Genomic DNA, 24,053 nt, shown 5'->3' with positions numbered 1-24,053 from the left:
TCACTAGTTAAAAATGCCTTTTAGCTGTGAAGTGATCAGCTGCACTTTAAATGAACCTGGATTAGGAGACCATTTGTCTTCTGAGGCTGTAATTCTAAAGAGAGAAAATCTGACCTCTTAAATCGTGACTTCTATACTAAACAGCAACTGTTTTCCAACATTAGCCCCCTGGAGTTCTTGTATCTCCCTAAAGGGGTACATGTACTTTATTGGCCTCTATTTACACATTGCATTTCTACACGTTTTTATTTACAAAGCAAAAACCTAGAACATTCTGATCTTTTCAATCTTCTAGGAATCAATATGTCAGTGGACATGACAAGACCAAAACTCACTTCATTGTACTACGAAATTGAGTTTGATTTTTCCTCTGCAAATTGTGGCATGTGCTTCAATTTGTCTGAGGACAGAGGACAAGGAGTGGGTGGAGGTGGCTGACAGTGGACAGAAAAGGCATTCGATTTATATTTTATGGCTGGTTGGGAAATCATGTGTTCCTGCCATAACCTGGTCTTTTTGACAGGCCTCATTTCAGTAAATATGCTATCACACAAAACTGCCAATAAATTACTGTAATACCTTAATACAATTGCATTCCCTGAGCCACTTGTAGGCCACCATTGGGGGTGTTCATCAAGGATACCACATGAGTGTTCCATTCTGCTGGAATTGGTCACAGGCAGAGGTCATGGCAGATCAGACACTCTTAAACAGGTGAAACAAGAGGGTCACTTTTCAGGCCGGTGAGGTCAAATAAATCATTTGCACAGCTAAGTAGGAGAGATGGGTTGATTTGAAGTTATTGGGGTCAATACCAGTCCATTTTAGAGAGGAAAATTACACTCGCTCCTGTTAAACTTCATCTCGTATGTAAACTCATCTGTGTTTGTTTTTGTTTGTTTGTTTTTGCAGGTAGCTCCTTGAAATTGTCCTGTCCTCATTCCTAACAGATTTTGTTTTTTAATAGATGAAATCTGATTTGATTTGGTCTAGTCATCCTTAATTATCCCTTAGTAAAATGTAAGTCAAATTTGCCTTATGTATCACTAATGTTTGTGACTCTGGAGCCTAGTTGGTGTTTTAATAAAGTACTATTTATTCTAGAATGGGGTTCCACTATTTAAATAGGAAAGAGCTTTTTTAATTGCCTCCAAGGGTGGAAAATGGTTGCTAGAGGAAACACTAGGAGTAAGTCACGTGACTGGTGTCTCATTTATAAATGACAAAACCGTATCCTAAAAGGTTAAGCAGTTTGCCTAAGGTCAACAATTGAGCTAGTGGCCAAGTTTAAAGAATTCAGAGAAATAGAACATTGAAGGGAAACAAAGGATTTTACTTAACTTTATTTAACTAAGAATAGTTATTCTTAGGTCAACTTCCTTTTTCCCTATAAGAGGGCCTTTAGGATGATGCTAGTTATTAAATATCCTGAAGAAAGAACTGTTTTATAGAAGGTAGTTTGAGTTATTTAGCTTAGCATTTGAGTAAATGTTTTATTCCTTCATGTAGGCTAGAGGGAGGAAAGGAGTTCTAGCAAGGGTAGTGTCCACCAGGGACTGAGGACTAGTTCCTCTCTGCTCAAACTCACCTGTCCAACCTGTCAGTGTCCCTTCTCAGGGAGGTAAGGAACCAGGGAGCTGATATCTGTTGTTTTCTGTACCACACATCACAGATAGCCAGGACTTTGGAGTCCAATGATAAAAATAAAGAACAATAAAAGGAAGTGTAACATGAAGATAAAAGTTAAAACACATGAGAATATTACTCAGAATGGGGGTTAGAGAATGTGAGGGTCCATGAGAATGAAAAACAAACAGTTGGCATTTCTTTAGAATTGCAAAAATCTATTGGCAGTAGGGGGTGAATGACCACAGCTGAGTCAAAATTTGACTTCATTCAATCAAACGTTTGCTCGCTTAAAAAAAAAAAATATATTGCACCAGAACTGGTTATATCATATATAAAATTGAGGTTAATTATAAACCTAATACAATTAAACTCTGGGGTTAAAGTATTGAGTTACCACCTACATAATCATAAGAGAAAATGAAAAAAAAATCTATTTTCAAAACTTTGTTACGAAGTACACTACATAATTTGAAACACAATTTAAGAATGTCCTTGGAATTTTGCTGGGAGTGGGTAGCCTCATGAGTGCCAGAGAATGACAAGGGAAAGCATAACAATAGGTTGTTTTCAAAGCAGGAAACATACGTTTCAGATTTCCTAAGAACATCAGAGGTCACATGGTTAACTACTACTGTATAAATTTTGTTATTTATGAAATATCTTGAGGACCAAAGTGATTTGTTAAATAAGCTTATGTGAGGGGCACCTTGATGGCTCAGTCAGTTAAGCATCTGACTTTGGATCAGGTCATGATCTCATGGTTCCTGACCTCCAAGCCCACATTGGGTGAGCTCAAGCCCCATGTTGGGTGAGCCTGCTTCTCTCTCTCTCTCTCTTTCTCTCTCTCTCTCTCATCTCTATCTTGCCCCTCATGGGATTCTCTCTTTCTGTCTCCCTCTGTCTCTGCCCCTCATTCACTTGCACCCTCTCTCTCTCAAAAAGTAAAAAATTAAATAAGCTTATGTGAAATTAAAAAGTTAATGCTTTAGATTTTACCACCTTTTATACTTTATAGTTTCACATTTCCAAGTGAATTCATGCCTACCGGAGAAGTAACTATAATCATTATTGATGAAGAGATAGACATTCAGAGAGGTTTAATAACTTGTAACTTCTCGAGGCTCATGTGCCATTATCCTTGGGACCTTTACATAAATCACCGTGAACCCTCAATAAATATTTATTGAGTTGATCAGAATAGAACAATAAAGGTAAGAGCCAGAAAGTGACTTCAGGTCTTCATTTTCAAGTCGAATGATGATTGTAGGTGAAGCAAAGCAACTAGAGAATTGGCATAAGGATTAGGTAAGCTGAAATCATTTCCAAAATCACAGTCATTTGTTCATAAAACATGTTCTGAACTCTGAATAACATCTTATTCTAACACTGAATTAAATTGCATAGAGTAGAGAAAACAATAATGAAGCACCACCCCTGGAAAGTATTCACTAATTTAACATCCATACTGCGGTGGGGAATAACGTCTGCTTTGTTCATAAAAAGCAGGAGTGCAGATCAGTGGAAATAGAGTCCTGAGTCTTTCCCTTATGTCAGTTTGGGTATAATTTTGCTCCCCTGAATCCTATTTATTCTCACCTGTGAAATTTGATAGGCTTTCATCTTTAAAGAAGAATGAAACATACAAAATTCTAGTAAGTCTTAATTACTGCAGACATAAGGATAGATATTCTCTCTGTATTTTCTTTTTCTTTGCTTTGTGAAAAAGTATGAGTAAGAGAAAGGTTTTCACTCAAATGGATTCTGAACTGCATAGTGTGCATTGTAAGTATTCTAAGTTATTTGACAGAGTTCCTTATAGTTCATCAATTAATACCAGCTTCCAGTTGCTTTGTTCAGGAGCCAGGGGAAACTTTGAAACAAATGAAAAGCGTTCACATAAACCTCTGTGTTGATGGACTCCTGAAAATGTGCTGTGAAAAATCTAACACGCTGAAAGCAAAAGCTCTGTGATATTAAAATAAAGTGAGAAAACCATTGTTAAAATCATCTAGAGCTCTACTCCTTCTGAATGTTTATAATGTTTATCTTACTGGCAGGGACTTAGCAGAATTCAAGTGGCCTGTTAAACAGCCTGTGTATTTCATAGCTAGGGTGGATGTTCTTATTGCCAGTCTGCTTATCTACTGGAACTCTCCGTAAAGAATGTCCTTATCTTTTGTGGTAAAGGAATTCTAACAAGCTGCTGCCACTTCTTCCTCTTCTTCCCCTTTCCTCTTCCTCTTTGTACTCTTCCTCCTCCTCTTCCTCCTCCTCCTCCTTCTTCTCTTTCCCCTCTTTCTCCCCCTTCTCCTTGCCCTCGTCCTCCTCCTCCTCCTTCTTCTTCTTGTGAAAAACGATAAGCAAGTCCTATTGATTTGAAACCAAGAGACATATTATGACATAATTGCACAGAGGCTTATAGGAATTAGGAGTAATGATAATTACAAGGATGCTCTTTTCACATCGACACCAAAGTGCCCTCCTTAAACATCCTTCTTCCACATTCCCCATTCTCTTACCCACTTGTTTGTATCTCTGTACTTCTATGGTCACCTGAGCCGTGATTTTTAGTAGAAACAGCATATTTCAAACTATAGTAATGTGTTGACCTAGTCTACCTTTCAAGGCTGAGATTGCCAGTTTAAACTTGAGTTTCAGTTGGTGTTGCATTTAAAATTGTAGTTCTTTGTTTATTCTCTTTTCAGCTCTCTGGAATGGTGCGTCAGTTAGTTCATAGAAATAGGCTGCTTAGTGCAGGACAAAAGGCAGGACAGTGGTGGCATGTGATGAGGAGTGTACCCCAGTCTTCCAGGTCTCTTCTCTGGCTGGAGCCAAATGCAACTGAAAAAGCATTTACAGGAAGAAAATAAGAAAACTCTAGGACCCAGCTTCCTTGCTCATTGGCTGGGTTAGCTTCAAATAAGTAATTTAACCTCTTTATGCTTCCATTTTTCACAACTATAAATGGCTCAAATAAGATCTATTCTGGAAAGGGTTTGTTCATGTAAACATGAATTACACTAGTTAAAAATGTTAGCACTGAATCCAGCAGCTTCTGATTTGATATAAGCTGGAGACCACATTGCCTTATAAGTTGGGCCTGTGGAGTTGCCAACAACTTAAATTCAGAAGCTGTAGGATCATGTGGAAGCGGGGTTAAAAGTAAATTTTAATGGTTTCGTGGCTGGTGAAACAAGATCTAACTCCTGAACATTGTATTTCACCACAAGTGTGTGCAACAGAGAAAGGGCAGCCAGTGAACTGAGAGCCCTCGCATGAAGACAGAATGGTGAACAAACAAGAGTGGCATAGGGACACCCGGGTGGCTCAGTTGGTTAAGCGTCTGACTTCAGCCTAGGTCATGATCTTGCGGTTCATGAGTTTGAGCCCCGCATTAGGCTCTGCGCTGACAGCTCAGAACCTGGAGTCTGCTTCACATTCTGTGTGTGTGTCTCTCTCTACCCCTCTGCCACTCACGCTCTCTCTCTCTCAAAAATAAATAAACATTAAAAAAATTTTAAAAAGAGCAGAGTGGCATCTCAGAGCTGCCTGAATAGCATTTCCTGAGTCTAGAGAGAAGCACGGCCTTTCCAGTTGCATAGGTCTTGTTCTCAAATTATAAATATATCTGACATCCAGGAAGCTCCCACCAGCCCCTTTAAATGACGAAACTGCATCAAATAGCATTCCCCCTCCAATTTCTTAATCTGTGTCTCCACCAACTGTTATGAAGGCCCATTCCTCAAACCCAGTAAGGATTTATGTCCAAAAGGTAGATTTGATGGTCATGTGCCTGACTTTCTTTCTTAGAAACACTACGTTTCCTGAATTCCTTCCCAGTTTAATGTGACTAAAGCCTATGGAATTTCCTAGATCCCAGCTATTAATATCTGACTTAGCTATTCCCTGCACTAACCCTCTGTAAAGAGAAAACAGGACAAGGAAGGGTAAGAAATGAGGATGAGCTGGGTGCCTGGATGGGTCAGTCAGTTAAGTGTCTGAGTTTTTGTTTTGGCTCAGGCCATGATCTCATAGTTTGTGGGTTCAAAACCCTCATTAGCACAGAGCCAGCTTGGGATTCTCTCCCTCTCTCTCTCTCTGCCCCTCCCCTGCTCGCACTCTCTCTCTCTCCAAATAAATAAATAAATAAATAAATAAATAAAAGAAATGAGGAGCAGGAGTTGAGCTATTGAAAGTGGGAAAAAGAAGTTATTTCTCACTGAACATATGTAAAACATTACTGACACCTTTGTCTTCTCATTTACAAATAATATATTTCGTCTTATTAGGAACACTGTAGTGGGATTCCATTTTAAATGTGATTTGACATGTCAGTTTTTAATTGTAAACTCTCCATAAACATGACTATCTAAAAGTACTTCTCAAATTTTATATGCCTGGGAATCGCCTGCAGATCTTATTACAATGCAGGTTCTGACTGAGTGGCTCTGAAGGAGAGCCTGCAATTCTGCGTTTCTAAGAAGGTTTCAGAAGATGCTGATGCTTTCCCTCTGTAGCTCACATTTTGAGTACTGAGGTTCTAGAACATATCATGTGTCCTTCACCTGCAGTTCATGGAAGAACTCCTGGGTTTGGTAGTGCATGTGAAATTAAATTCACCTGTGTGTGTGTGTGTGTGTGTGTGTGCCCTTGCACGTGCACATACATTTTTCCCATTGAGTGGGTTTATAGCTTTTGTTAGTCTCAAACTGTTCATGATATACAGTAAGTTAAGGGCCACTTAACCCGCAACTGTGTCATCATCTTGCATTTAGGCTCAGCTGTTTGTGGTGTAAACCACAAAGTGTTATTGTTTTGCTTCATTTTGTGTTTTAGACCAATCCAAAAGCCTTTAGTGGAGTAACTTTGTGGAGTCTCAGGCCAGGAGCTGAACGTTTTGGCCCTGCTCAAATGAAATTCTGCAAAATTAAGTCATTCACTTTCTTGTACAAACACCTGGGGCCTTAGTGCATATCTCTCAGTGCCTAACGAGGAATTAGATTAATATTTTACTATCTTAAAAGAGATCCCGCTTCTGAAACTCTCTCTTCTTTTGTCGTTATTTAAATGAAGACTGGTAGGTAAGATTCATAACTGTCTGTGATAAATTTTCTCCAGAAGCGGAGGTTCTGTGGGAAACCGTAGTGTGTTGTCTTTTAAGGAGGTCGTCGTAATCTGTCCGTGGCATCCCACATTTCTGCTGTGCCACAGAAAGCACTTCAGCAGAGACCGAATGATTACACACACATTTCCTCAAACGGTGACTCGTCGTTCAGTAAAGATTTCAGATTCAGCCAGTGTCACACCAGGATGACTAGCATATGAAATCTATAAAAAATGTTTTACAAAATTTTTTGGTGGTAGTAGGGTAAGCGAACCTATAAACAGTGGTAATATAAATCACAGAGAATGGGAGGTAATAAAAGAAATGTTTATTTGAGAAGCGAGGATGTATTATATGATATCCTGAAAAATATCATCACAAATCATTTCTTGGGTACTAAATAATTCCAAGGAGTAAATATATGTTTGAGAAGGCTTTATGATAGTACAGAGCAGGTGGGAAAGAGGGGAGTTTTTAAAGAAAAAGAACCCGTTTCTCCAATAAATGAGCAATTAGTCCCATCCCTCTGTGCCCCCTCTTTCTCATTTTCCTCTCCTCCTGGACTCTTTCTTTTTCTTTCTTTTGTATTAGAAGGTTCTAGTGGTGTGTCCGCCCCACCCCCATCACAGCTTCTTAATTTAAATGGTAACAGGTCCTACACAAGCAACTACCAGTTCGTGAGTATTTGAGAAATTGCAGATCAGAGAGAGGAATAACGATAGAATATCGAGAAGTACCATGAGAAAAGTGCTTAAAAATTTTTAATGTTTTAGAATTTTCCGCACATATTTACCTTTCTCCTTGTGCTTCCCGGGTTAGACAGATGGTACAGGACCCAGTTCCTGAAAACTAACCCCCTGCCAGGTGACGGCTACATCTGCCACGCAGGCTCTGTCCCACTCTGTTGCTCCAGCTCCGCTGCTCTCACTGTCTTCCAGATGCCATACAGTCAGTCCCTTCCTAATTAAATTAATGCACTTAATCTCAGATTTGATCTCTTTACTTATTCTATATGTAGTATGATTCTAACAAAATATTTCACACTTACATGCAAACCAACATGTAAGATCATAATAGACACCACTTTTCAGTATTCTTTACTAGCACCATAAAGCCTAATAAGTGCTGGGACCCAGTCAGTAGATACTCAAGAAGAAAATGAACTGATTCTAACCATGGTGATATGTTTGCGTGGTGATATGTCTGACAGTGACCATTAGCAAGCACTTAGTCATGAATTTGCTATGTCATATAATCTTCACAGAAACACAAAGAGGAACATGGTGACTTATGAGGAACCTTGGGATCAAAGAAGATAAAATAGTTAATTGCATGTTACATTGTATGGAAATGGCAGGACCACGATTTGAACCTAGGACTTTCTGAAACCAAAGCCTATTTTCCTGAACAACTATATTATAATCATATACATAAAGGGCCAATGATTATATGATTAGTAATGTCACAGATATACACACTCAACAATTTTAGCATCTTCTTTAACATGTAAAGAGAGAGAAAGGTTATTTTCTCCAGAGATATGCTAATACTATTCGATGACACAATACTCCAGATAGGTTCACAAGAGGAAAAGAAAAAAAAAAAGGACTTTTTAAATTTCTGTTTTCTCTGTGTATTACTTATATTTCCATTGGCATTTGTCACATTTTTTTCATTTTCCTTTCCAATTATGTATTGATTACATATTTTTCATACTTGAATTGGCCCAACACATCCAACCAGAGAAAGTTTATTTCTCATTGGAGACTAAAATAAATATCTATATAGATTTCAAAACCCAGAGATACTGCTATGGGCTTATTTCTTAACCTATTACAAGATATCCTATAGCCCCTTTTTTGGAACTAGCTTCTAATCATTTTCTAGATATGAGATATTCGGAAACTTCATGCTGCAGAACATGTCACATATTGAAAACTTTATGAAACATTGCTTAGGAACATATTTTCCTTATAAATAATTTCCCATATATGGGCTTGAAGAGGTCTTCTTTTTGGCCCAGCATGACAAAGATTCATCAGAATTTTTCATTGACATTTTGTTCCACTATAAATAAAGAATAAAATCTCAATTAACTAGTAGCTTTGGGGAATAGACTGTTCTCAGGAAATTGCATTTCTGGATGGCTCAGGGTAAAATACAAATTATTTTATAATAAAAAAATGTTTATAAGTTAGAAATTCTATGATAGCTATAAACTCAGGACTGTGGAGATGCCATTCTGCACAGGCCTTGTCCGTAAATCCCACACCATCTCTGTAAAGTAGCCATGTCTTTTCTATGGAATGAACCCAGAGTATAGAAGAGTTGAATGACATCTCCAAGGTTACAGTTACTAACGTGCAGGGACAAGATGTACGGCTGCATGGCGGTAATATTCTTTCCCTGATTGCTGGAGGATCACAAAAGTATACCAGGAAGGAGGACCAAAGTGAGTAAAAAAATCCCAGGGATGAGAAAGTACAACATGCTTTCAGAATCTACAGGTAAATCTCTTTTGCTAAAGAAGATGATTCCTAGAGTAATCACAAGATAATAAGCTAGAAAAGGGCAGAGTAGTGACTTAGGAGGATCAAATAGAAAACTGAGATTAAGATGGAAAGTTTGTAATGTGGATTGATGGAAGTGAAAATAGATGAAAGAGACAGCGGCTGGACTTATCTTCCAAAAGAAGAAACAGGCAATTGAGTGAATAATTGGCTATAAAGAATGAGGGAGAAAGTGAAGTCCAAGGTGGCTCAGTTGTCTGAATCCTATGTTTTGAGGACCACAGTTATAAACAAATGGAAAGAGGGAAGTGAGTGAGACGGTACTCTCTGAGAGGAAAGGGAGAGTCAGAGAGTAGAGTTTGCTGAGCACGAAGGGGCAGGAGACATCTAAATGCAGATAGACTGTGGATGTGGGAAAGTGGTAGGAATTCAAGAGGGAGTCACAACTGAAAAGTGGATCCTAGAATCATTTTCAGAGAGGTGAAAGTTTTAGTGTCTCATAGATAGATGACAACTCCCAGAAAAAGAATTTGAAGGAAAAGAAGAAATTTGAAAAATGAAATTTAAAGTAAATCTGCATTTTATGAGGGAATAAAGAGGTACCAGAGGTAGGATAACAATGGTGGTATCATTTTTAGAAGCCAGGAAGGGAGAGAATTTCAAGGACAAGGCAGTTTTAAATACAATGGTTCCTTAATGCAAAGTTCCCATAGTTCTTTTTCCCTTCTAATATTTTATTATAAAAATATTAAATGCTCAGAAAAAATTTTACAGTGAACTTCCCTACACCCACTACCTAGATTCTATCAGTAACATTTTTTTTCTATTTTTGCCTCTTATATATCTATTCATCTATCCATCCACCTTAATTTTTGATGCATTTCAAAGGACATTGCAGACATCCATTCACTTTACCCCTAAATACTTCAGCAAGTGTATAAGATGCTGTTGTGTTTGGAGTATTCCATTGATTTGATTGTATAATCATAAGGGAAAAAATAAAAACTATAGTATTTGTACAGAATCAATTGTAAGAATTATCCTGGTTTCAGGAATATTTCTATGAATCTTAGAACTGAGAAAACATAATACCAACAAATCCTGTAGAAAGGTTTACAAGGCAAGATACCTATTAGGCTGAAAAATTATGATAGTATTTATGACCTTTATATCTGACATTTCTATAGATTGGTGAGGTCAAAAGCCAGATGTCTGAGAGAGCCATGGTGAATAAATAAATAGGTAATGTGCAAGATAGACCACCCCTAAAAATATGGCAGCAAAATACAGAAAAGAAATTGATTTCTTGATGGAGAAAATGGAAATGCTCACTTAAGCTGGTTTCCTTAATGGCACACATGTTCTTTTGGGTGGAAGCAGTGATGGCTTTTAACTCTGACAGTTGAAAATATTTTTAAATTATATGATCATTGACTTATATGATTGCCTCATTAACTAATTAAGTTTCTCTAAGGTTTTAAAATGTTCTTGTGACATGAATACTATTCATGTTGTGCTTTGGTCAGTCTAAGAGGTATACTTGTAAAAGTTGGAAGAGATTGGGTTAATATGATAGTTCACTAACCCCAAAACATAATCTGGAAGTTATATTTATGGTCACAGTGTCTAGATATCAATTTGTGTGTGTGTGTGTGTGTGTGTGTGAGAGAGAGAGAGAGAGAGAGACAGAGAGACAGAGAGGCAGAGAGACAGAGACAGAGACAAAGAGAGATTTGGTGACTTCTATTAAAGAACAAAACCAGATTTTAAAAATCAAGTATTACAGGATATTAAGAAATCTTGTTCTGAATAATCAAGGTTATACTATAAAAACAGAATTGTCTTTATAAAAGGAGATATTTCCAATATTTACAAAATAAATTGATTTTTGGAGAGTAAAAATCATTCTATTTATACATCATGTGAAATATACCAGAAATTTAATCTATTGCATACTAATGCAGATGAATTTAGAATGATGGCATTCCCCACAGAGTATATAATTATAAAAGTTGTATGAGACTGATGTCTGGATTTCTGCATTGTTTCTGCATTTTTCTGAGGTTTTCATGAAACCATATGGAAATTTTATGCAGAGTCACTTATTTCTTTATGAATTCAAAACGTGGCTTCTCTGAAGTTTGATCACTAGAATAGCAAAAATGAGGTAATACAGAAAGGTTTTTAAACCTATTTTTCATAAAAAATATAATTGACAATTTTTCTCCTATGAGCATAAACTATCTGAATTGATGAATTGACATAAACAAAGAGCTCAAACCTGTTGTTTCTTCTTGAAAATAGAGTTAGAAAAAGTTAGAAAAAAATAAACAATCAATTTGGGAGGAAGCTACAAATATCCCTTTAATAGCAAACTATCTAAATTGATCTGAAATATCCAGGAAATTGAGAGGTCTCTTGACTTGGGCATTATATGCAAAATAACATAGGAAGTCAGAGTAGACCTATATAACTTGAGTTGTGGGAGCCTGCCAATAAACAACTCAGGTGTTTAGTTTTGATTTTGTAGTTTCTCTCTTGTTAATAAGTGATCAGGAAACCTCAGAAAAGCATCAAAAGAAAGGGGGAGATCTAGAAGTGTTCTGGTGAATTCATTTCTCATGATCATTGATGATTTTCCTGAAACCTTTCTATTCTAGAATGTACCTAAATCAAGAAGAAGCAGAAACAAACTGAATTATGAGTGCAGAATCTCTACAGCCTCCTCTGCTTATTGTTAGCTTGTTTCCAGGAATAAATTCCACAAAGTATGATGTCAGCTCTACTCTGTATTGATTAGGCACTGCTGTAGGTCCTAAGGACAACAAGACACATTAGATAGTGTTTTTGTCCTTGAGGGCTTCTTATTCATCCTTAGTAACTATTTTCCAACATAAACTTTATAGAACGACTATTTCTAGATCCCTTTAAATCCTTCTGTAAAGCTCTCCCTTACCCATTATAAATGTAAAATAAACACTTCCCTTGTATACAGGGTTTTTAATGGATTCAGAGCCATCTGGGACAATATTTAACTCATGTCTTCAACACAGTTGATCACTTTCTTCCCTCCGGTATTTTGGAAACTTTGCTATTTTCTTCAGTTACTGTTGGCCCAGTGAATTCAGGACTTAGATTCCAATGTGCAACAGAACACAAATAGGTAGAACTAAGAAAGCATGTCTTCTTAATTGGGGCTATTAGATCTTGGTATTACCTCAGAGAAGGAATTAACATACCTGCTGGATTATTATTTAGTACTTCAAGCATAAGTTAGACACCTGTCACCTAGACAAAAAAGAAAATCCCAAAAGGAAAAAGGGATACAAAAGAGGAAAGACATTTGAAGACATTTTTCACCCTTGCATTATTCAAACAAAGGCAAACTCAAACTATCTACTTAATAATAAACCATATTTATGATTCTTCTCCAAGGCATCAGGAGATTTCAGTTATATGATGTTATGATGTTTATGTTCACACTGTTTCACTGCTTAGCTGGAAATGAGTCTAACTGGGATCAAGATAGGGAAGAGAGCAGGAATATGCTGATTTATTCCTTCTGCTACTCTCTCCATCACCACCACCACCACCATTTCACACTGTAACTTGTCTTCTCTCTCTTCTTCTCCTGCCCACACTCTCCTTCTCTTTCAGCATAACAATCTCTTGTCCACTTCACTCTGCTTTTCTTCAAAGCCTACTTTGTAGAATTTTATTTTTTCTTTTTGTCTAAGAAAAAGCATATACTTTAAGAATATAGTAGTCAACCCCCACTTACCAGTTGAATAGCTTTGAGCAAGTCCCTTATCTTCTTTGAACTTTGACTTTCCCACCTCCAAGACATGAGTAATGAAGATATTATTTAAAAGGCTTATTTTTTTTTTAATTTTTTTTTCAACGTTTATTTATTTTTGGGACAGAGAGAGACAGAGCATGAACGGGGGAGGGGCAGAGTGAGAGGGAGACACAGAATCGGAAACAGGCTCCAGGCTCTGAGCCATCAGCCCAGAGCCCGACGCGGGGCTCGAACTCACGGACCGCGAGATCATGACCTGGCTGAAGTCGGACGCTTAACCGACTGCGCCACCCAGGCGCCCCAAAAGGCTTATTTTTAAAGAGTATATAAGACGATGTAGGTGAAGATGTGTTACTGGAGTTTATGTACCTCTGGGACAGGGAGAGGGCCCCTGAGTTTTACCCTTTCTTTCTCTGGGTTCCAGTTCATGGATATAATAGACAAAAAAGCTGCTGATAACCAAATGGAAATCAGGGATCCTAGCAAATCATGTAATAACTCTGGAATAACTGGGTAGTAGTGGCTGGGAGACTTCTTCCTCCCTCCCTGGCTGCAGTACTATTGGACCCATGAGCTGTGAGCTAGAACAGACAGCAGAGACCTACTTGCTCTGCTGAAGTTAGGGCTTTTCCTTCTTTGCTTAAGGAATGCAGCCTTCAGAAAGTTCAAGGCCAAAGAATTAGGAGTCAGAGCACAGGCAGGTTTAAGAACTTGAGAAGTGACCATTAGCATATTAGTCCCACCCTCTCACCTTCCACAGAGAGGTAGCTCAATGAAAGCCACCTTACTTGTTATTCACAGTAGCCCCTCCTTTGCAACTTATGTGGGGGGGGGGGAGGGTTACAAAGGGGTAGAGAGGTGGGCAGAAGCACCTCATTAACACACCCTCGGTGTTTCCCTTATTTTTCAAGAGAGAGGAGAAGGTTAGAAGAGCACAAAGCTTCTGTCCCCAGAAGTGACTTTTAGGTATGTTTCTCACCTTTAAAATAGAATACACATGGTAGACTAAATGCTTTAAGATTGATGCCAAAGCTTACATGCTTGAAATTCGATCACTCAGGAGGAATGCCTGAGGCTATTGTATCAAGATTAATACAGCCACTCACTTTTTGTTCAATATATTGTCAACATGAAAAGCTAGAGAATATTACACATTTCCTGTGTACATGTTTCTTATTTCTTCCAAAGCCTCAAAAGCTCTTTGCATATGAGACGTGTGTATGACTGTATGATACGTCCATTTTCCCCCAAAGAACAAAGTACTTATTTAATAGTAAATATATGTGAGAATGAAATTATGGTTCACATAGAAACTAGACCAAGACAGGCCATTTCATTTGTCAGGCATCACAGAATGGGTCAGAAACCAAGTGGAGATGTGAACCCAAGCCTCTTCAAAACTATCCATTTTATCTGTATTCTTAAGGGTGAGGAAGTGGAAAATGAGACAGAAAATGGGAAAAAGTAGGCAAAGATGTGAAAATTAATATTGAAATCAAAATCATGCTCCCCACTGGCCCCTGATTCGACTCATGGGACTCTGCTCACTCCATTCCTGCTGCAGCCTAATTTCACATTTCTCACCAAGAATCATTTGAGTTGGGAGAACCCTCTGCAGAAAGATGCTAGCAGGAGTTTGCACCTGGCAGTCATACATTATGTACCTAATGAGCAAATGAAATGTTTAATAACTGTACTGTGACAATAAAGCTTAAAACAGTAAATTCCTGCTGAGGCTGCTTATCTACACCTGATGCACACGGCTGGCCCATCTGAGATCTTCAGCTTCATTTGTATTTTATCCCCTTAGTGGGTCCTGCTGAGGAAAGTAACATTAAAACCAAAGCAGTGCTCACTTAATTAGTTGTATATCATTGTAGGCCCATTTATTTAGCACATCAGCATCATGTGTTCTACCTAAGGGTCGCCTGAAACACTTCTTCAACATGCACCCTGGGTAGGGGGAAATCGATAGTGGTTTCAGATTGAGCATTTGTAAATTTAAATTTTTCAATTAATCATGGGTAATGTAAACTCACAGTAATTTAACATTGCCTATTTTTAGTTGAATTGTCCATTGTTAATTTGAAATAAAACAGCGAAACAACCAGAATTGTTATGGTTTCTCATTAATAATTTTAAGAGAAAATAATAGAACATTTTCTTGTGGAAGGCACCAGTTCAACTCCTACATTATAGTAATTGAATTTTAAGGATATACTTGCCAGAGATTTCTTTGGATTCATTTTTTACCTTGGATTAACTGATGCTTCCTGAATCTTATGGAGAGCAAAGAAATCCAAATGTAAAGTTAAGTACAGGTAGAACAGCTGTGTTCTCCTTCCTTGTATACTTTTTAGTTAATCGCTTAAAGATTAGATTGTTAGACCTTTATAGATAACAAAGAAATTGAGACCAAAAGACTGTGGAGCCACAGTCACAAAACTATACAATTGGGACTCCTAAGTCCCAAGTTAGGACTCAATTTCAATATTTATTTCTTTGAACACACATTCTGTTTTGGGAATTTATTGTATAGATCATACATATTTTACTCTCATGAGAAGAAAAAAAGTAAGTCATACAAGAAATCAGAAACCTTTTGTCATGAAGACCAGGTTGGTCTACAGGATTGGGAACCTCTCATCTCTCAGAGGCCAGTCTGTAGGGAGACAATTCTTCAGAGCACCAGTGCCAGCCCTCTTATCACTTCTGCCCCCCTCAGCTTTGTTCACATCCTCTCTGAAAGTGACATGGATTTTCTTGTTCACATCTGAAAGTCATCCTTCATATTTGGGAGTGATCACAGAGAATCTTGACTACCAGGTTAAGGTTATATTAGATTACTAGCTGAGAGCCATAGAAAGAATTCTTTTAATTTTTGTCTTTCTTTTGGTTACTCCCTAGATCTACAAAAAGTAGGAAAAGCTATCAAAAATTCTGTCATTTCTCGGGGCACATGGGTAGCTCAATCAGTTAAGTGGCCGACTTCGGCTCAGATCATGATCTTGCGGTCCATGGGTTCGAGCCCCACTTCGGGCTCTGTGCTGACAGCTCAGAGCCTGGAGCCTATTTCAGATTCTGTGTCTCCCTCTCTCTGACCCTCCCCTGTTCATGCTCTGTCTCTCCCTGTCTCAAAAATAAGTAAAACATTTAAATTTTTTTTTAAAAATTCTGTCATTCTCAACATTGAAGAACAGAAGTTCAATACCCTAATGTAAATGGTTTCTTTAATTGCTACTGTTTCCATGAGTTCTTTGGGAGAGTAGGATTGTGGTTCTCTCTCAGTGTGTCCGAATACCCCCCGATACAGCAAAGGCAGCCGAGGGTGAAGAATGAGTACATAGAAAATAGGGGGGACCAGGGCTGCAAGAACAAAGCTAGCTTTTAAACTGGTTTCTGAGGGCAGTGTAGAAAAGGCCAAACCACAATGGAGGAAGTGTGGCGACACCCCCCCCCCCCCCCCGTTACTGAAATCTAGGAAGCTTCAGTATGAAGGAATGGTCCCTCAACAACTGGAATTCCTCAGTAGGTAAGAAGCAGCAAGATGGCTCCCAGTGTCCTCTTCAGATTGGACTGAGCTCCCAGCCATCACTTTCTAATACAAATGCTAAATGATTACGCCGCTTTCTCACTTGAACACAGTTGATGCCATGAGACTGGTGATTTCATATAAAGATGTTTGGTTTGAATGGTGTAGAAAATGAATTCAGAATTTAACCATTGGAGTAAGCCACAAGGTAAAGGATTAAAGGCATGTCTCATGGCCCTGTGGAAGGATAAGGATGCACACTAGAAAATCCAGACAGAAACCTGTAACACATGGTGAACTACGAGTATGTAAGGGAAGAGGTTCAACTTGGTGAGCTTGTGAGGACCCAAGTTTCACCAGTGTCCAGGCTTAAAACAGCGGTGGTTCAGAGTAGAAAATGCTGAATCTATCCAAATGCAAATATAACATAGCAACAGAGCTAGTGCACATGTAAGAACATGAGCATCTGCTTTCAAATATAGCATGTTTTCATAGGAGTCTTTGTTTTACGATATCTGCTCCCCTTTCCTAAGGGCAGTTTTGGGACCCAAGTTGTCTTTTTGGATACTGGAAAATCTCTCCTGAGAAATATCCCTTATACTCTTTTCTTAATTCCCATCCAGGAAAGGGAAAGAAAAATATTTAAGGCCATAAACTACATCAGACAAACCCTATTAACAATGAACTCTGAACAAGGGTTCAGATTCTTCACCTATACTGGAATTTCATGGAATTTAATTCAACCTTGATCTTTTGATCTCCAGAGACCTCAGTGTTCTGTTCAGCAAAATAAAGGGAAGGTCACTAGATAAACTCCAAGAGCCCTCAAGGGGCCAGCATTCTGAATTTCTGTGAATCTGTGAATATTACTTGAGAAAAGGCAGTCACTTGAGGTTTAAACACTCTGTGTGGTCTTTGAAGCTGAAACAATGTCTTTAGTTCCTTTTGTAAAATGCAGTGTCTTGTATATTGTTCAACACTCAGTAGGTTCTGAATGTATAACTGTTGCCTGGACACTAGAGAAAATCAATTATTATAATGATCTTTATAATAGGTCTGAATTATGGTACTCTTTAGGCATACTTGCATCATATTGTAATATAAGTATTTTAGATGCAGTATAATACACTGTGGATCTCCCCAAGTGTTTAGGATCCAGGGCAGAAAATACACCATCAAAATATACTTTTATAGTGAGAACTATAATTTCCCCACATGCAAAACTACCAAAAAAAAAGTACTCAAATAAATATTAGAGAATTCTATAGAACAATCTAATAAATTCTAAAATAATCTTTTTTCTTGTATCTTTCCTAGGATGAAACAGGCACAGCTTGTTTGAATTTCCTACACAATAAGCTATGCTTTTGTTACTGATTTTTTCTTGTGTCATTCTCTTTGCAGATATCTATGTTAAAGTGAATTGATTTCCAATATGCATTAGACACACACTGCATATATTTAAGAGTTGAAGTGTAAATTTTTCAGACATAGTTTTAGTTTATTAAAAATTTTAAAGCTAAAAGTTAAAAATAAATAAGTAGATTTCATAATCAAGAAAACCTAAGTCAAAATTAGAGATAAAAATAAAAGATAAATAAGGATATGTACAGAAATCTGTGTTAGTTTTTAAAGTGCACCTACTCTATTAAATATAGGGAAGGAAGAGGTGGCTCGTGGAAAGTTCTAAGAGAAGCAGCTTTCTGTGGCAATAAAGCTAAACTCAGATTTAAGCAAGGCATGGTGAACATTCTAGAAGGGAAGATAAACATAATCCAGAAACTGTAACTCAAAGTAGGGGTTCAATAGCTACCTTCTCAAGGTTCACCAGCCCTCTATGAAAATTCCTCTTTAAACTTTGTGCTTTCACTTAATTATCTACAATATTAATGTCAACCACACATATTGGAGCATCTGGGGAGCCATTTTATAGCATCACTTTGCCAGGGGTTTTAGTTCCTGCCTTTGAGTTTACAACTAAGTTGGCTCCAAGAACACTGCATTTATAGTCATAGTCTAAAGAGAAAAATGAAAGAGGTAGATTTAATATACAAATATTTTGTTCATATCCAATGGAGACTAGCTGGCATTACATTCTGCAGAAGAAAGAAGGTTTGCCTCTTGTTCAACCAGAGGAAATTGGTAGTGAAAACTGAGCATATAAGACAAATCCAAAATGACTTTTGACATAGCGGTCAGTACCACATTTATATGGCTGTTTTGTTTTATCCAAACTACCTCATCCGTCATATTAAATAAATGATGTAACTTTAAATTGTGCTATTTTTATAGGACTTTGCTATTTGATTTTAAATGTGTTTTGGTTTATGGGGTGCCTGGGTGGCTCGGTCGGTTAAGCATCCGACTTCGGCTCAGGTCACGATCTCATGGTCCCTGGGTTCGAGCCCCACGTCGGGCTCTGGGCTGACCACTCAGAGCCTGGAGCTTGCTTCAGATTCTGTGTCTCTCTCTCTCTCTCTCTGCCCCTCCCCTGTTCATGCTCTGTCTCTCTCTGTCTCAAAAGTAAATAAATATTAAAAAAAAATTTTTAAATAAAAAAAATAAATGTGTTTTGGTTTAATAGCACAGTATAAGAACTACAAGTTTATAAAAGCTATGCCATGTGTTATGTTTATATATATTTAAATAGAATTGTAATAAAAGTAGTTTAAATTCATGCAGAGGTTTATTAGAATTTTGTTTGCCCCTTTATGTTAAAACTCAATTCAACCATGAGAAACCATAATACAATAAATAGTTTCTACCCTCAAGTTAGTTATATTGGATGGGCTAGATCAACACATTAATGATAGAACCTTAATTTGTTCAGTGGAGTTAGTTGTATCTTGGTACAAACCTTTCCTCTGCCTGCCCTTTTCTAAATGTGTGAGCTTGGGTAAGTTAATTTCTCTCCACTTTGGCATTCTCATATATGAACTGACAATAATGGCATTTGGTAGAATTGTTTTGAAAATTAAATATTAATAATAGGTTGCCCTCTTTGAACAAGTTATAGGCACCAACCACTTTAATTACCTCATCTTATTTAATCCTCACAAATTATCATTCCCCTTTTACAGAAGACTAAACAGGCAGGGAAAGTTAAGTCAGTTAACCAAGGGATTGCGTGGCTAGTACACAGCTGAGCTTTCTAGGATCTGAATGTAGATTAGACTGATAAATCCCAAATTCCCCCCACTATGTTATTTTGCCTAAAATGACAAAGTACTTAGCATAGGTCTAGAGTTTAGTAGACATTCAGTTAATATTATATTCTCTCTTAAAGAAAATGATTCATACTCCTGTCTCTGTACTTCTTTTCATCTGAGCTACCAAAAACTTAAGATCACCCTCTAGTGATAAATCACTCCAACTGCAAACTTTTGATCCCTGAAGTTTAAGAGTGAAAGAAAACAAGTATGAAGGAATTCATGTCAAGCCATATAAAGATGAAGGGATGAGAAAAGGTTCTTTGTTATGATTTATCATGCTATTTTGCCTAGCATATACCCAACTGCTGGCCTATTAGACTGTTTGCATTACTTTTTCCCAATAAGCAAGTGTGCGCTATTTCTTTGATTGTAGAATAACCTCTGAGTTTTATTAACTAGGATTATGTGTACCAAAGTATGATCAAAATGAAAAATTTCCCCCCAGATTTTGCATTAGTACACTGTTAGGATCATTAGAACTCAAATGTCACTGATGATACAAGAGAACTTGGGCAAACTTCTTTCCATGGTTTAATTCAATACCTTCTATGCTGAGGTTTTGGTTACAAAGCTAAGAATGACAAAGTCCTTAGGCATGTGAGGTATACTAGCTGATTCAGTAAGCCTTCATAAAACTTTTATTTTAGGCTCTAAGGACAAATTATATCACTGCTATAAGCTAAGCAGGATTCATAAGGTAAATTTCAGATCCCCCAAGAAAAGATAGCCATTGTTTATAACAGAAATGTCATCTAGTAGAAACTCAGCAGTTCCCACAAATGATTTTCATGAACATTAGAATTTCTTTTATTGAGAGAAACTATACTGGTAAGGACAGAATAACTTTTTCCCCCCCAAAAAAGAATTAATAATGAGATTCTATCAGTTTAGCCATGAAGGATTTTGTTTTACTATAACATCTAATACTCTTTGGAGACCAGGAGTGACCATACCTTTTAATTGCACAAATATCCCTCGGTACTGTTCAACAATTTAGGCTTCATTTAGGCAGGCTAACACAGGGCTTTCTGGCCCAAAGCTGAGACCGGCACCAAATGAGTTCCACTGACACTTTGTAGGGTGTGATGAACAGTCTGGAATGCCCAGGCAACCTTTTCACAGCATGATTTGGAATCCACTTGAAATTACATATGACTGGTGAAGATTCATCTGAAAAGACCTAATCAGAATTTGTCTTCCATTCAATAGAAATAAAATGAGCCCATTTATTGTGTCATAATCCATCTCTATACTACAGAATGAACAATAACCTAGAATCAATGCCAACCCACTGGAATTGGCTTACACACTTGAGAGATTTTTCCCCAGAATGTTTTATACATTACTTTCATCACTCTGTGTTTTCTATTTCAGGGCCTGCTCTTCCCAAGACTCATGTTAAAACAGCCTCTCTTGGGTTGGCTGGTAAGGCAAGATCTCCTTTGCTTCCTGTATCTGTGCCAACAGCTCCTGAAGTATCTGAGGAAAGCCACAAAGCAACAGAGGATCCAGCCAACGTAAGGCCATCCTTGAAATTTATGCTGCATCAGGTGAAGCAGTGACTACTGCTGTACTCAAAAAGCAATCTTAAAAACACAAGCAGATGACTACAGAATGTGTGACTTTATTTAGTTATTTGAGAGGAAAAGTTTGCAGCTAGAGGAAAAAGCTAAAAAGTGATCACATTAGAAAACTCAGAAAGAAAATCAGTGGAGACCAAAAATCTAAATTTTGAGAGGGCAAAACAGTTCTCCCCAAATGCATTGTAAGGGAGATTTGAAAAGATGCTACCTAAAAGCAGAAATTTAGAAAACTCTGGAGTGTTTCTGAATATAATTCAAGGGAAAGCATTTGAAAGGAGAGCAAAAAACTGACCTATGTGCCTTGAAAAATCACAGTGAAAGGGGGAAAAAAGATGAAATAACAGGTTAGAATCATCTCATTTGAATGTACAATCTTTTTTTCTTAACTATTGTTTTCGGTACTGCAAACAATAAGATATTTTAACTACTTGGAAACTACTGAATATGTGTATGTGTGTGAATGTTTGGCACAAGTATGTTATATGATTAACATACCTTTTTGTATGCTTTAAAAAGATTCAAATTTATAGGAATCCATTGCACTACTTTTCAGGATTTGGCTGTTTAGTACGGTATTTGTTTAGTCTCAGGGTTGGTTGGCCATATCTTAAGTCAGATCAGATTCCTAAATTTATGTAATATAGCTCATCTTGTAATGTCAGATGAACCAATATGCATTTAAGTTTGATTCTAAGGAGTGATAGCCAAAGGTATAATATTAAAAGCAGTAAAATTGCACATTAAAGGATATAGAGACACAGGGCAAATGATCTAGATCAGCACTGTCCTATAGACATATAATATGAACTACATGTGTAATTTTAAATTTCCTAGAAGCCACATTAAAAGATGTAAAAATAAACGAGATTAATTTTAACAATATCTTTCATTTGACCCAATATTTCCAAAATGTTACCATTGTGTAATAAATATTAAAAAGATGTTAAAAAGATATTTTACATTTTTTGTACTAAGTGTTCAGAATCTGGTGTGTATTTTATACGTATAACACATTCCAAATCAGACTAGTCACATTTCAAAAATCCAATAGCTGCATGTGGCTAGTGATTGCTGTGCTACACAATGATACCTAGATAATTCAAGAAAAACAACCAACAAACATGTTAGGAAATGAGTTATCAACTAATCACCTCCCCTCAACCTCACTCTTCATATGTAGACCAGTCTTTTGAGCCAAATTGTCCACTTTTCAATTCCCATTCAGCTCTGGAGATTATATGGTATATGACCAAATCATTCACTGACATGCTGAGATTTCTGCAAGACATACCATTTTCAACTAGTTTAATACCATGCATTTTCAGCTGTTTCCTCGGCGCTAGAGTGAGTGAGGACCTACCCCCCCATAAAAGCTCCACCAGTGTTCTCTTGGGATCAACAGTATTTATTTGGCAGGATTAGATACCCATTCTGACCAGGTAGTGAGTAATGCTTTCTGTCCTATACAGAACTAGAAATCATGACTCAGGCTTCATTAACCCAATAACTGAATCAAATGAATGGCCAAGAATGATCAAGTAAGGGCAGATCTGCATTAGTCAAAATAAAGGGTATGAGACAAGAAAGAAAAAAGCTGTTATAGAGAATATGTTCATTAAGACTTCTGCAGGTTGACCTCTTCATTTTACCCACCAATCATATTGGTGGCTATAAGATTGCCTTTACTACTGTGCTGTGCACATAGCCAACTCTGGTTTGGAGCGAGAATTTTGTTTCCACCCGCAAAACAAAGCCATAATCTTCAGACCTTTCACTGATCAAGGCAAAGCCCATCAAACTCCCACACAAAAATGTACCTATGTTGTGTTATGAAGAAAAGAAACATGGTGATATACATTGTGTTCATATCCTGCTGGATGAGATTGGAAGGAAAAAGGAGAACATATTGAATATGAACCATGTCCTGGCCACTGTGATAGTCACTAAACATGCTACAAGATACTTAACCTATGAAATAGAAATCATCATTTTGTAGCTGAGAAGAACTGTATATCTGAGAGGCTCACTAACTTAACTGAGACCACACAGACAGTGTGAAATGAGATTTTTTTTTTCTTTTCACTCTAAAGCTTTTTCCTCAACACAGGGATGAAGTTAGTGAAACAGTATGCAATCATTCCTCTCCTCACCACCTCTTTTATTGACATCTTCATTCAATGCTTCTATTCTGAGCACAGCCTCTCACTATGGCTATGAGCTACTGTGTCATGCTTGAGAATACAGAGTAAACCAACTTGACATGGCCACTGCTTTCATAAAGGGAATGTATTGATGTTCACCTGTCCTAACTTTTGTTTTTATTCTTTCTGTAGGTGTATGAACAGGATGATTTGAGTGAACAAATGGCAAGTTTGGAAGGGCTAATGAAGCAACTTAATGCCATCACAGGCTCGGCCTTTTAACACGTATTACCCAATTGATGAGGTGTATTTTCTGGGAACTTTGCAGCATACCAATTACCCATAAACAGCACACCTGTGTCCAAGAACTCTTAACCAGTGTACAGGTCAACAATCAGGACCACTCACAGAGGATCCTGAAGCGGTTCAGAAGGAATAAGTGTCCCTTCTTTCATAGGCATCAGGAATTTCACAATGATTACTATGGGGTCCCTAAACAAAAGTAAATAAACATCTTCACTGCAATGTCAAAGCTGAAGCTGC

At 37.5% G+C, this 24,053-nt stretch overlaps 1 protein-coding gene across 1 annotated transcript in view; it reads left to right on the top strand.

Moving 5' to 3' along the window:
- LOC116738390 (netrin receptor DCC-like) overlaps window positions 1–23,792 on the top strand; it is a 28,830-nt gene extending 5,038 nt beyond the window's left edge. The window contains exons 2-3 of the mRNA XM_032595322.1: window positions 21,161–21,303; window positions 23,703–23,792. Of these exons, the coding sequence (XP_032451213.1) occupies window positions 21,161–21,303; window positions 23,703–23,792 (233 nt within the window). The remainder of the gene's footprint in view (window positions 1–21,160; window positions 21,304–23,702) is intronic.
- Window positions 23,793–24,053: the final 261 nt, after the last annotated feature.

This window comes from Lynx canadensis, chromosome D3, assembly GCF_007474595.2.
Source record: "Lynx canadensis isolate LIC74 chromosome D3, mLynCan4.pri.v2, whole genome shotgun sequence".
Lineage (NCBI taxonomy): Eukaryota > Metazoa > Chordata > Mammalia > Carnivora > Felidae > Lynx > Lynx canadensis.
The sequence above is the reverse complement of the archived record's forward strand: the minus strand, read 5'-3'. Positions and strand labels throughout refer to the sequence as shown.